The sequence below is a fragment of the Opisthocomus hoazin genome, chromosome 9, assembly GCF_030867145.1.
Source record: "Opisthocomus hoazin isolate bOpiHoa1 chromosome 9, bOpiHoa1.hap1, whole genome shotgun sequence".
Taxonomy (NCBI): Eukaryota; Metazoa; Chordata; class Aves; order Opisthocomiformes; family Opisthocomidae; genus Opisthocomus; species Opisthocomus hoazin.
The window spans coordinates 34,212,475-34,226,837 of NC_134422.1; the positions used below are offsets into that span (position 1 = coordinate 34,212,475).

The 14,363-nt window shown below is 39.6% G+C and overlaps 1 protein-coding gene across 1 annotated transcript in view; it reads left to right on the forward strand.

Moving 5' to 3' along the window:
- The window catches only part of SPAG16 (sperm associated antigen 16), a 348,492-nt gene that overhangs the window by 320,639 nt on the left and 13,490 nt on the right, over window positions 1–14,363 (forward strand). The window contains 1 exon segment of the mRNA XM_075431063.1: window positions 6,074–6,139. Within this exon segment, the coding sequence (XP_075287178.1) occupies window positions 6,074–6,139 (66 nt within the window).

Genomic DNA, 14,363 nt, shown 5'->3' on the forward strand with positions numbered 1-14,363 from the left:
CAGGAGTGTCCCAGAGCAAGGTTACTTTGGTTTTCTCCGTATTTTTATAGCAGGTGTTACTAATTCTGAAGTGAAAGGGAGTCTGGTCTGTGATGAAAAGCATGGGGTTAGGCTTAGCTGGCAGGCAGAGCTCTATTTCTAGTTTCTATTACCTACCAGCTTTAGAAAGTTGCCGTTTCTCAAGTTTTTCATGTTCCACAGCATGAAAGTTGTTATGTAAGTTCATGCATTTTAAAGAGATTCAAAATTCTCTTTCATTTCTTTAGGAAGAATAAAGTAGTGAATAAAGGTGAAAAAAAACAAACCAAAGAAAACTGTCTGTGAGAATGGGAGGTAACCATAATAGCAAAGATCCCAACAGGTGATGCGCTTCAGCTTTGGCATACAAATCCTTGTGTAGAAAGACACACCAATGACCATTGCAAGTTAATTTTATTCCCCAAATACAGGATTACAAAACATCTGTGTAATGCCCTGGCCTTACCCTTGGTCTAACATCAAGAAACAGTCTTCTCCATGTGATTTTTTACCCCCAGGGTCTGTTCCAAGTGAGGAGAACAGAAGCAAACTCCGTGCTGAAGGTTCTGTGCTTGAGCTTATCAAGTAAAACCTGTGGGGACAGATGGTAAAATTGTTTTCCAAATTTGTTCACTGCTTACTGTACAGATACTGTACATCATGTGCTCATAAAAGCCTCAGAGAGTAGTGGGAGATGGATGAGTTTTTGCCTTGCTTTGAGTGGTGCCCTCTGGACGAGACAGGATGGGGCAGATGGAGAAGAGAGCGTCTCTTGCTGCGAGCAGCTGGGCTGGCCTTGTGGGGGATGCACACAGAATTCGTGTGATGCAGGAAATTGCTGAAGTGAGTTGTTATGGGCTGGGCTGAAAGGAGAGACTAAAAGAAAGGAGCTGTCTTGAGAAGGTAGAGTGGGTAGGTGTTTTTAGACTCTTTCCTCCAGTTTTTGTGTTTACCTGTCATATCCCATGAGAATGTTTTGTCTTTTAAAAATTATCCTTGTGATAGCTTGTGCTCTAGTAAAGAGACCCAAATCCCCGTTGATATTTCCAGTGCACCTATTTCAAGGCAACAATGCAGGCATTCCCCTGCGGCATGGAGGGAGTGACTTCAGAGCCCACAGTTCTGCTGGGTGTGTCACGTATTTCCTTCAGAACTTGCTAGTGCCTTGCTGGTGCAAAGCGCAGGTAGACCAAGCAGATGGACCATGCCATGAATAAGGCAAGGATTTGAGCAGGAGTCATGCTTTTAATTTTGCACTTTGCTGTAGAAAGGGAAGCCCTTTGCCATATTCAGCAAACAAGACTGGGAGAAAAGTTAGACCTTCCCCAGTGAGTCAATAGCCAGTAATCACGGAACCCTTACACGATGCTTGTTTTAGGAAAAGTTCCAGTCTAGTGAAGTGAGCTTCCTAGGCATTAGGTTGTTTGACTTTCTGGAAAAATTTTACCTATGTAAGATCAGAAGTTTCGTTCAAGATACTAGTTCTTTCCCCCAAATTAAATTAATCCTTTCATAAAAGACTGTTGGGATGTTTTGTTTGTTTTTAACAGAGAATAAGGTGAACAGCTCCACTGTTGAGTGCTTTATGGTTTGAACACTTTTCTTAGTTCAGTCCTTCTGAATGAACATGTTTCTTTGAGTTAATTTCTAAATGAACCAAGAAATTATGAATAAATCTCTTATCTGAACACTGTTTAGATAAATCTCATACTTGGATGTTGTTATCTAAAAGCTCATATCATATCAAACTAATAATGATAATTACATATTTCACCTATTATGTTACGCTCAGCTTGATCTACTGGATATGTTATCTTGAATTTTTAACTTGGCAAAGTACGTTTGTTCATGTCAGACTTTCATGTATAGCAGGGCATTCAAAATCCAGAAAAATAATCAAAACAGCAGAGTTTAAAAAACAGGAGTAGTTTTTAAATGATGCTCAACAGTTTTCAGCTGTGTTTTCTCCAGAGGTGCTTGTCAGGTTTGGGAGTTTGTTGTTGTTGCTGCTAAACTGGTAATTAGAATAAGTATAGGAAGATTCAACTGCTGTGTTACATAGTTAATGGTTGAACTTAAGTCTACCGATGCAAAGAGGCTGTAATATGTAAATTATGATAGTCTTAAACCTGTCTTGCCCTGGTATTGTCTATCTTACACAATAAGGAGGATTTACAGAGGAATTTCACTATTGATTCCGAAATCTTGGGCTTTAAAAAAAAATAATTTTAATTAGGATGCGTGTTTAACTACTTTTGTGGCAGGATTACTGTTCACAGATCTGTAGTTCCAAAGGTCAGGCTGCTTTTCTACAGTACTGGATTGCATTTTAAAAAAGGAAATGTTTTCTCTATCTGAAGTCTTTTAGATAGCTCTAGTTCAAGGCAGGCAATTAATGTCTGTGCTCACTGGAAGCTGAGAGGCTGATAGGCTCCATAATATAATGCCATGATGTTTCTAACCATTGATTCTAATGTTAATTTCTGGGTTTCAAAATGGAAAATTATATGTGTGTGTACATGTGTGAATAATCATTAAAAAAAAAAACCAACAATCCAGAACACTCCTTATTTTGTTTTCTTTGAATGTTGCTATTACTGTCTATTTTCTGCAAAGGAAGAATGTATAGTTATTAATGTAATTGGGCAGTAGCTCAAGGAGTGAATAGAACTGGGATTTCCTCCATTAATGTTTCAATCAAGACCTGATCACTCAGTTAACAACAGTAATAAGAACGTATTCTCCATAATTTACTGCCCTTTATACTACTAGGGTGTCATATGCAAGGAAACTGCGTACACCCCACAGGTTAAATGTGGAAAAAACGGTCCTTTTTACAGCTGCAGAGTTCTGCTCTAGTGTTTTGTTGTTTCTCCTTCTTTCAATTTATGATAATGTTTTCTCTGTCAGTGGGGCAGTGGTCACTGAGACCTTGAAGGCAGTAGCAAAGGAGAATAATTTTCCCTAACTGACAACTCCCCTAACATTAAGACAAACTCCTTCTTCCTCTGCTCTTTTCTTCATGATACAAGTCCCAGATGTTTGCCTCTGCTCGTCTTGAACCTTGAAGAAATTCAGTTAAATGGCAGATGCATACAGCTAGTTCCTGGATGACAAAAAGCTGTTTGTAAGACAAGGACCAAATTGCAAGGCACTCCAGTGAAATTCCCCTGAAGAAGAGATGCTCCCAACTTTGCCTTAAGGGAGATTAAGCCTGGGACTTGGACACCCTGTTCACACCTGGTTCAGTCGCCATTGAATGAAGCAGGGGTCCTGGTGATGCTATAGTAGATTATTTTGTAATTAAAGACTGAAAAGCAGAATGCATGTGCAAAAGGGATATGATTAACTTACTGCTGAGCGCTTGATGCTGAAAGCTCAGTGCTATCCTAACATGCAATGTGATCCAGAGAATGTTTATTACTGTTTGATTTTGCTGGGACATTACAGCTAAATAGTAAGATTTCCAGTTTTGTTTCACGGCATCTATGTCTGCGAAACTCAGATTTTCCGCTGTTGGTAAAGGAAACACTAGGTCTGCATTGAATAAAAATAAAGTGGCACTTTGGAAATTAAGTTTCAGTGATAGTATTGAGAAATACTTTACAGAACCATTGCCTTTGTCTAGCTTTTATTATTATTGTTACTATTTTTAAAATCCTTTTCAGGTGGCTACACTGAATTGACTTATGTAAGGGAAATCAGAAAGTTCACATTCATTTTGTGACAACGCTATCCATGTGGCTTTCCATTTTTCTTTTGTGATAGCACGCTGCTTCTGCATTTGTGTAAAGGTTGCTGTGTATATATTGGTATTTGAGAGTGTCTGAGGGTAAACACTGTGCTCTGCTGAGCAACAGCAGTTATTTTACAAGGGCTATTTTTTGCATGCAAAACATGTACCAACATTTGTGTTGTTACCATAGACTGGGTACAATTGATATTGCTGCTAGGCCACAAGATAGATTTTATGTCCTTGAATTTTTTTTTTTTTTGCCAGGCTGCTCATGTGTGTTTGGTTATCTTTGTCTCCTACTACATTATCAAGTTTAATTTGTCTGTCAATATTGTGGGAATTTTGTGTAATCACATTTCTATTCCAACAGTGAATTTATAATTGGATAATTATTTAAATTTTCTTTTTATCAGGATTTCTTGGTTTGTATTTTATTACTTAGAAATCCTGTAAATATGTAAGATTTTTGAATGAGGTTTTTTTAGCACTTTTGCCCCCTGTAAGTCTGTTGGAAACCTTGGAGGACTCAACAACTGCACTCTGGCAAAGTTTTTATGCTTAAAGTGGATGGCGTAGTTTCTCTTTAAGGATAATAGATTGCTTTTAATAGTCCAGAGCACTTTCTTTCTTGTTTTGTCTTGCAGTCCTTCCATGGGAATAATACTAATTTCCTAGTTTCATCTCAATAGTATACGCAGCCTTGAAGCAGACATTACTTAAAGACAGAAAGGTAAATGAAAAATACAGTAAGATGCAAAATGGCACTTGCCAAAGTAGCCTGCTGCCTTTTTTGGTGACATTTTTTTAAAGAAAAGGAATTCTACGAGCATTAAATGCTAAGCTTGATCAGGAATTTGTATGATAATGCCATATGAACAAGACTGGAAAGAGTCTCCTTGTGTCCCAAGTTCAGGCAAAAGATCACGTGCAGGAGAAGGTCATTTATTTCCAGACTTTTCAAGCAGCTTCTTACAACTAATGGGATTTTTTTATCCCCACTACATGGAGTGGAGGGGAGTTTTTGCATCTCACTGTTTGAGAACTGTTATCTAATTTCCGACTGAAATTTATCTGCATATAATGAATACCCATATGTTCCTGCATCAACAATGCACTTCAGCTTCAATAGCTCTTTTCCCTCTTTGCTCTTAACCCCTGAGATATTTACAACAGCAATCTAATCCCCTTTAACTGCTCTTTTGTTGGACTGAGTTCTCCTAAATTTTTCAGAGATGCAATATGAGCCACAGAGTATTCTTGAGCAGTGGTGAAACCTCATTAACTGCTTTCCTGGAAGGATTTGCTGCAAAAAGTGAGAATATACTGAAAAAGCATGCTGATGATAAAAATGTAGGCGGTTTTGTCAGTGAAAAAGAGAATTCAAGTGTCTTACGTCAGAGTAGGAGTGATTTTTTTATATTAAAATTTTTTGCGGATTGGGAAAATAAAAATGGAATTAAGTTGACGGTATAAACTCTAAAAGCATGATGGAGGTATGATTAATCTATGTTACCCCTGCTCCCGAGAGATTGATTCAAGCTGGGATAAATACAAAGGACTACTAGGACGAGTGGAGGGATTTCAGATCTTGGGTTTGGGTTTTTCTTCTCTCCAGAAAAATTCAACAAATTGTCTTTTGATTCCAGTGTCAATAAAATGTTTTCTCAGAGTGAAAACTTGTTTTTCAGGACATGATTACACTGTTCAGAGCTGGGTTTCACTTTTAGTAGGAAGTATTTTAGTTGCTGTTACCCGTGAAAACAGAGAAGTCTTCTCATCTTGAAGACTTTAGGTTTTTTTAGCAGGAGATAGTTGGATGCCTCCTGTGCTGGGAGAACGTCAGATATCAGTGATGACATCTGACATATGTTACTGCACTATGTAGGTCACTTATGGCCTAATGTGGAAGATGACAAAAGATAATTAATTTTTATTTCATGCTTGTGATTCCTTAAGGAAGATTTTAATGGTGTGTGTGGAATATCGAGAGATGTGTTGAATCACTGCCTAAGAGCAAGAGCTCAGTCTTTTGGAAGCAGTGATTACGCCTTCTAATTCAAACCCTCAGGCAAGGGAGATGGCTTTTTTCATGATATTTGAATGCACCTTTTCTGCTAGCTATTATGTGAATTAGGGATATATCTCCTTAGTAATTGTGAGAAATATGTTCGTCTTCTAGCAACCAGGTGCTAGTTTTTAGCACACAAATTGCCTTGGTTTGCACACAGATGTAAAATCAAGGTCTTTCTGTTTACAAGGGTGTAGAATAATTTATATCATAACTTATTTAATTTCTTTCTTTTTATGTTTAGTTCCCAGGATTTCCATGTTTACATGTTCTATGGTCACCTGCATTCCTGTAATCATGCTACATTCAAATAGAAGGTAAGTTCTGCATATGAATTTTATTTTTTTTCAAGTTCCTTGCTCTGGTAAATACCGTCATGCACTTTTGTGAAATAGATACCTCTGTGGCTGAATTCAGTGTTAGTAATGACTTCTAGAGCAGTACAACGTGGCACTCACCTACCAGCTAGAACTGAGTCCGAGAGACTGCTATAATAAAGCTGCCCTCTCCTTGCGCCTACCTCCTTTCTCCTTTGATCAGTGCAGGATATCTAAGCGATTCTCCTTTGTCGTGATCATTTAGTTACTTTACTTAAATGAAGTTTGCTCTTAGTTTTTTTCCCGAATGATTAGTTTTATAGTCGTTGTCTAAAATGCATCATTTTAGTTGGGGCTTGTGACAGATTGTGATCTGACTGCCTGTTAGCTTTGCAAGGGAAGTATTTTTTCCAAAATGTTTCTTTGAGGTGATATGAAATACTCTGAAATTATCAAAACGTTTATGATGTATCATTCCTCTAGCTCTCCTGGCCACACTGCTCTTTAAAACTGATGTGGAAGTGGTGAGGCATGTGCGGGTTTCTGCTACTGTTTTTCTCTCAGGGACCAGGTTTCCTGAAAAATACCTCGGTGATGTTCCTGCTCTCTGTGCTCTCACTGCCATTTTTATTACAAGCAGAGCAAGGTACCCATTTTTACTGTAGGAAATCCTGAATACTCTCCTTTTGTTCAGTATCAGCTACTGCTTTACCATCTGTTTATGTCAACCTTGTGTTTTTATAGGGCAAACTCTGGGGGCTGACGTTGCAGAAAGTGTGGGATAAGCTTGTGTCAAGGAGGGACATAGAAATTCCCAAGACATCTTAATTCTTTCTTGGCCACATTTGTGTATCTGCATATTTGACAAGCACAACCTGCCTCTCATTATTTTAAAACACCATGATGCAGAAGAAAGAATATTTAACAGTAGCAAGAATTGTGATGGAAATACTGTAGCAATACTATAGCACTGTCTTTAACATGGGTATTTACAAAGAGCCTCATGCTCTAATGTGACCTACAATGATTAACAGGAAGCTGAAAGACTGTGTGCTGATAATCCTCCAGAAAAGCATGTTATTTTGATAAAGAATATTATAGTTGGCATTAAACTCTAGACTAAAATCATTGGTTGACATTCTCAATGATTGAATTAGTAAAAATGGAAACATTCAGTGCAGCATTGATTAAACTGAGTGAGGAATATAATTTCAGAAGCTGTAATTGCAGTTATATAAATTAACTCTGTGTGTACTGGAAAACTACTGAAAAGACTAGGTAGTTGGTCCCGAGATGTGTGAGTTACAGTTGTCACATTAGTTGGCTAGCAAAGCAAGTGCTGTATTTCAAGCAAATATAGCACCAAAGAACTGTTTTCTTACCCTCAAGCTCTTGTTTGGCCACTAAGAAATTAAAATATTCCACCCTAAGCCAGCTAATTAAGATATTTTGAGGGACAATTTTTTTTTGTTAAATCTTTTTGTTCAAAGGTACATGTTTTATGAGGAAAAAGGGTTTTTATAGAAACATTAGTATTCTCAACAATACTTTCATTGGAAAGATTTTGGAGATTGAGCATGGAGTGTTTGGACAAAGGTGCAACATCACTTCCAGAGTGGCCAACAGAAAGCCTAACGTTTAGACCTGGCCAAAGAAGCTTCGCAGCCAGGCAAAGCTTTGGTGGAAAAGTCTGGTTTCTTAAGGCTGAAACAGCCAAACAGAAGGCTGGTTGCTAATACAACCCTACCTGTTTTTTTTGGTTGGTTGGTTTTTATATCCTAATGTCATGGTCTGCACGCCCCTGGTTTGTCTGAGTCCTGTCTGTGGGGTTGGGCTCTGTGGGTGCAATGCTGTAATGGTGAAAGATCCCAAAAGATTCACTCCTTTTTATGCTTAAGATATAGGTCAGTTTAAGTAGGCTCCTAACTCACTTCAGTGGGCTTGTGACAGTCACATCTCCGGCTACTCTTTGATTCTATGATTCTGCTTGGTGCCCAAAGGAGTTTTGAAAGAACATGAAATTCTAGTTACACAATGTCCTGTAGAGAAAATACAAGAAAAAAGAACAAATTTTCCAGATAGAACGGATAGCTGGCCAGGTAGTGTGTCCAAAAATTAACAGATATTTCAGGGGACAAGTATTGTGTGAGGAAGAAGGAAAAAAAAAGAATAATGTATTTACACAAATTGAATAAATTGTCATTAAACACTGTGAAACTGAGCTGTTTACTATACTATGCTTCTGAAACTGTAGTTAGTAGTTGTTTTGGTTTCACCCAGATAAATGCCAGGTGCCCACCAAAACCGCTCTATCACTTCCCCTTCTCAACTGGACAGGGGAGAGGGAATATGATGAAAGGCTCAAGACAAGGACAGGGAGAGGTCACTCGCCAATTACTGTCACAGACAAAACAGACTGAACTTGGGGAGAAAAGGGAGTTTAATTTGTCACCAATCAAATCAGAGTAGGATAGTGAGAAATAAAACCAGATCTTAAAACACCTTCCCCCCACCCCTCCCTTCTTCCCCTGAGCAGTGCAGGGGGATGGGGAATGGGGGTTACGATCAGTTCATCACACGTTGTCTCTGCTGTTCCTTCCTCCTCAGGGGAGGACTCCTCACACTCTTCCCCTGCTCCAGTGTGGGGTCCCTCCCACGGGAGACAGTTCTCCACAAACTTCTCCAACATGAGTCTTTCCCATGGGCTGCAGCTCTTCACGAACTGCCCAAGCATGGGTCCTTCCCATGGCGTGCAGTCCTTCAGGAATAGGCTGGAAAGTTGGGCAGAGAGGAACCTGATGAGGTTCAACAAAGGCAAATTCAGGGTCCTGCACCTGGGGAGGAACAACCCCATGCACCAGTACAGGCTTGGGGCGGACCTGCTGGAGAGCAGCTCTGCGGAGAGGGACCTGGGTGTCCTGGTGGACGACAGGTTAACCATGAGCCAGCAGTGTGCCCTGGCTGCCAAGAAGGCCAATGGCATTCTGGGGTGCATTAGGAGGATTGCGGCCACTAGGTCGAGGGAGGTTCTCCTTCCCCTCTACACTGACCTAGTGAGGCCTCATCTGGAGTACTCTGTCCAGTTCTGGGCTCCCCAGTTCAAGAAAGATGAGGAGCTACTGGAGAGAGTCCAGCGGAGGGCTACAAGGATGGTGAGGGGACAGGAACATCTCCCCTACGAGGAGAGGCTGAGGGAGCTGGGCTTGTTCAGCCTGAAGAAGAGAAGGCTGTGAGGGGACCTAATATATACTTACAAATATCTGAAGGGTGGGTGTCAGGAGAATGGGGCCAAGCTCTTTTCAGTGGTTCCCAGAGACAGGACAAGGGGCAATGGGAAAAAACTGAAGCACAGGAAGTTCTGTCTGAACATGAGGAAGAATTTCTTCCCCCTGAGGGTGACGGAGCACTGGAACAGGCTGCCCAGGGAGGTTGTGGAGTCTCCTTCTCTGGAGATATTCAAGACCCGCCTGGACAAGATCCTCTACAGCCTACTGTAGGTAACCCTGCTTCGGCAGGAGGGTTGGACTAGATGACCCACAGAGGTCCCTTCCAACCCCTACCATTCTGTGATTCTGATCAGAGACTAGGGGAAAACAATGTCATTTCACACAGTAGAGTTCAACAGGGAATGGTGATCTGTTCTGGAATGTTGGCATGTAATAGAAAATCTACGTATGGCCTAAATAGCATTTGAAGTAAGTTTTGTGCACACTTTGCACAGCATTTTCCAAGCTAGGGAAATCATCTATGCTAATGAAGTATAAAGACTATAGATTGTTTGGTTGAATCATTAAAGTGGAACAAAATTTGCCCTCTGATGTGTGTGTGTATGTGCATTTGTGTTCAAATAAGAGTATGATTATCATTCACCTGTGTTGGTCTGTATCTGCCATGCTGTGTTTGTATGATGTCTGCAGGTTAAGAAATCATTACAGAGGTTTCCAAGTTTCCTTAAGGAGAAAAAATATTTCTGGAATTATGCTTTATATAAGGAAACCTAAAAGACTGTAAAAAAATGTGCTTGATAGCAACCACCCAATTTACCTCCCCAAGCCAAAATGCAAACAGCATTGAGGGCATTCTTCCACTGATTTACTGAAGGACAAATTACGTCAGACAGTTTTTAAAAAAAAACAAAATTTCAATTTTGTTTACCTCTTCAGCAGTCCAGTTGGATGTCAGCTACCATTTAGCTGGGCCAATAATATTGATATTTGATGTCAGTTCTTATTCATTACTGCACCCAAACGATGCAAAAGTCAGATCTTTCAGATGTTTTTATGATGGCCAAATAAAGCCAGGGATGTCTGACTGTATCTAACAGACAGAAACAAGAAAAGAACAGAATACAAAATCAAGAACCTATCTGCTCTTATTGTTATTTATGTATTCAAAGTGTTCACCTCTTTGCATAAACTCAAAGCCACTTACTTACAAAGGTTACCTAGTCATATCAAACGTGTTCAATTATAAATGCAAAAAGGCTAATAGGTTCTTCCTCTAGTTTATTTCTGTCTCCATACATAAGAAATATAATTACAGAACTGAATTACGTTTTAAATACAGATTTTGGTATCATTAGTTAACCATTTTCAGGCCATCGAATGTTGTTAGAAGTAAGAAAAATAAATCTATTCTGTCTCTGTGTCACGACAAAGAACAAAATCTGCATGAAAATACTCTCATTTCATTTGCTGGCAAAAAGCTCTTTCTGATAATAGTGAAATTCTCAGAAAACTGTGCTGGAATCCACTTCCACACCTATTCTCTGAAATACTCATGTTATTCCCTAGTTTTGGAAGTAATTTTCCTGGAATGCTTTCTTCCCTCTGCCAGGCGTACTGTTTAATCACTTCCCATCATCTCTGATGCTATTGTTATTCACAGGCCCCCTACCGTTAACATGTATGTGCCTGTTTTACTCATTATGTATAGACCAGATAAGATGTTCTAAAACTGCTCTAGAAGAATTGAGTATATCCATCTTTATTTTGATCAGTTTAAATATTCTTGCTATCTGACTCCAATATCAGAGTCTTAATATAGAAGGCTGGATGAACAAGTAAGAACATCTCTACCAGGTATGCTAGAAGTAAAAAAAAAAAATCGTCCAGCTCTTTTTGTGAGGAAGCTTCAATTATATATGGACTTCTCTGACTGTGTTCAGAAAGCCAAGGGAATGCATGATGCATTGGTTTGTACGGGAGTGGCTCTCCCAAGGTGCTATATTCCTGTGTCCCTGAGAAAGGAGACAGTCTCTTAGCAAAGGTGCTGCAATGGGACTGGAAGAAATCCAAGCCTGATTTTTAAATGTCACACCTTGTTTGTGTCATTCGGTTTGCCATCACTGTTTCTAGTTTCTTAGCAGAGATGGTTTACAAAGAAAAACTTAGTAATAGGTGTCCTACACTTTGATAAGTCAATGACAGAGAAAAATCCTTTTTTCTTTCTGTCGCGTTAATTTGGCAGAAAATAAACCCCGTGCTTTCTAACGCTCTTCACCGAAGTGAGAGGCTAGGTGCGGCTAGGTTTAAATTCTGAGTGATGTCCAATTTGCCACTACCAGTCCAGTCACGTTTGATACATATATTAAACTACCACGATCCTGGATACACTAACAGCAGTCTGCACCTTCAGTCCAGTTGTGCTCATGAACTAGCACGGCCGCATTCGGTCACGTTCAGTGAGAAACTGTGACAACTGGCTACTTGAACAGTGCAGTTTTATTTGTGCAACAGATATATAGGTTTTTTGAATTGCCGGTGATAGTGACTGTCTGCAAGAAAGCACGTGCAAATCCAAAATGTGTGAAAAGATTATAAATAATACAGCCTGGCTATAAGCACTAGGGAGTAACTATTCCCGAGAAAAGCGCTTAGTTTAAGTCTCACCCAAGGCGTCCCAAGGGTGGGAGAAGCAAGGCTCAGCCCGTCAGCCAATCCTGGTTGTCGGAGGCAGTCTGAGGTGGAGCTTCCCTTGACTTGCTCACGGTGTTATCTTCTTTTCCTCCGAAGATCTTCTCCAAAAATCTACGGTGTTATCTTCTTCTCCAAAAATCCCCCATTTCCCTGGCTATTTTTATATCCTTTCTATCTTTAAGGTGGAGTTTGAGTGACTGTAGTCATACATACCTTTTATCATGATTGGTGTAAAATTCTCTCGCTTCACATTTAAAGGTATAGTTTATGAAAAATCAAGAGCGCAGACTCGAAGAGGGGTGTTCGCACCTCGGAGGCGGGTAGCCTTTGGGATGGAGGTGTGTTTTGGTATTAAAATGATATTAAAATGAGCAAAGTTCACGAGAGGATAGCACTTTGGCAAGGTTTTGAAAACCTGTTGGCTCAGGGGACCAGATGAGCTGCTTATCAGTTCTAGAGAACCATTTCTTCCCACTTTATCATCACGGAGCAGGGCCACGGAGTCTCCACTCCGTTCCGTCCTCTATGGTACATTGCAGGGAGTTGCTGTGTAAGTGGATTCCTCGCATGCCTGCTGCAGCTGTGTCCCATCCTCAGAGCTCCTTTGGATTTCATGCTTTCCTTCAATGGGTGAACACTGCTACGTTTTTCATATAAACCTTAATTTTCAGATGTAAAATCTTAATTTTACTAATAATTCCACACTTTCATGCACAGCAGATGATGGTAAGTGAGAAAACTTTAGTGTCAGTATTTAAATGCACCAACTGCCCCTAGAGTTTACCTTTGCACTTCTAAATCAGGCAAAATGCAGTTCCTTTGCCGCCTTAGCTTGGATGAAATTTGGCTTCCTGGATTATTTTTGGACCAATTTCCGAGTTATATAATTCCTTATGAAAAAAAAATATTTTCTGTTAGTCTTGAAGTTTGTTTAATCAAGGCCCAAGCTTATTTTGGAAACTTGGAATTAACCAGCCTTTCTTTGCTTTCCAGTGTAATTTATTTGTTTGAGATTTTAAACCCAGTCTTACTAACTCTGAAAATAATCACAGGTCAAGAAAATTCACCTTCTTTTGTTTTAAGCATTCAACGCTTTGTATTATGAGAGGTGAGGTTAGCTCATTCGGCTGCAGCAGGACAGGGCAGGTGTCTGCTGTCACACTGCCTCATTCTTTTGTTATGAGACCAGTAAATGAAATATTTACATTTTCTAATTGAAGCTTTCAATGAGATTTTTCTCTGTTTAACTGTTTGCATATGATGAAGCTGTGTCTCCGCTCTTCATGATAAAAGTTTGGGGTAATGCATAGGCATTTGGATTTTAGACAACTCTGTAAAGCCCAAGAAGAGAATATGTGGCTTCATTTTTAACTAGTTTTGACATAATTTGCTTTTGAGTAACTTTTAAAAAACTGTATATTTTACGTCAGATTTGCCCTAGGAAAGATCCTCAGCAGAAACTGTTAATTGGATGACCATAGAGTATTTTCTTTTATGTTTTCAGACTTTAGGTTTACAAATATAAGCATATTGTTTTGTCCATTTGCTCATAACTGAAAGAAAAAGACATTATCTCCTTTGATGTGATTTTGTCTGCTTAATTCTGTGTTCTGCAGTGAATGTGACCCTCTGTGTATACAATACATGAAGCAAGCACTGCTTAGCATGCAAAACTGCTAGCAGCATGGAAAACTTTGCCCTTTCTCAGAGGAGAAGAATTAATTTGTGTATTCTAAGGAATAAGGATTTTTTTAAATTGCATCTCCTGGCCCAGCATGCCAGACTTTCTTGTGGGTCCAAGCCCCAGCATAATTAATTTTGCATTTTAACAACTGTTTTTTAAAATTGCTGTTTTGCAACAGAAACAAAATCAGAATACAAAGATCCACCTAGATTCTTTTAAATTCAGTTTCCCACCTGCAATATAGTAAAACGTGCTTCTTTGTGATATTTCACCAGAAGTAATGTTTTACAATACATGAGAAAGCAGGATACCATCCCTACCCTCTAACCTGTAACTCTCTCAAGTGACAGTCGTTTTCTTGATAAATTGTGAGACTTTTACCCACAGTACTATTGTTATCACTGAATAGAATGGGAGTGATAGTGGATGCTCGGTGCTGAGTTGTGCAGCCAGGGCTCCAGACATGGCTGCTCACACTGCATCCGCTCACCTCCAGCTCACCCAGCACTCCCAGTTTGCTGTGATCAGGTGTGGGTGGGGGCTGACATTACATTAGCCAGGTTACCTGTTGAAATAGATGCTGTTGGTATAGTTTTGCGTTGGTTACAAATAGAGGTGTAAC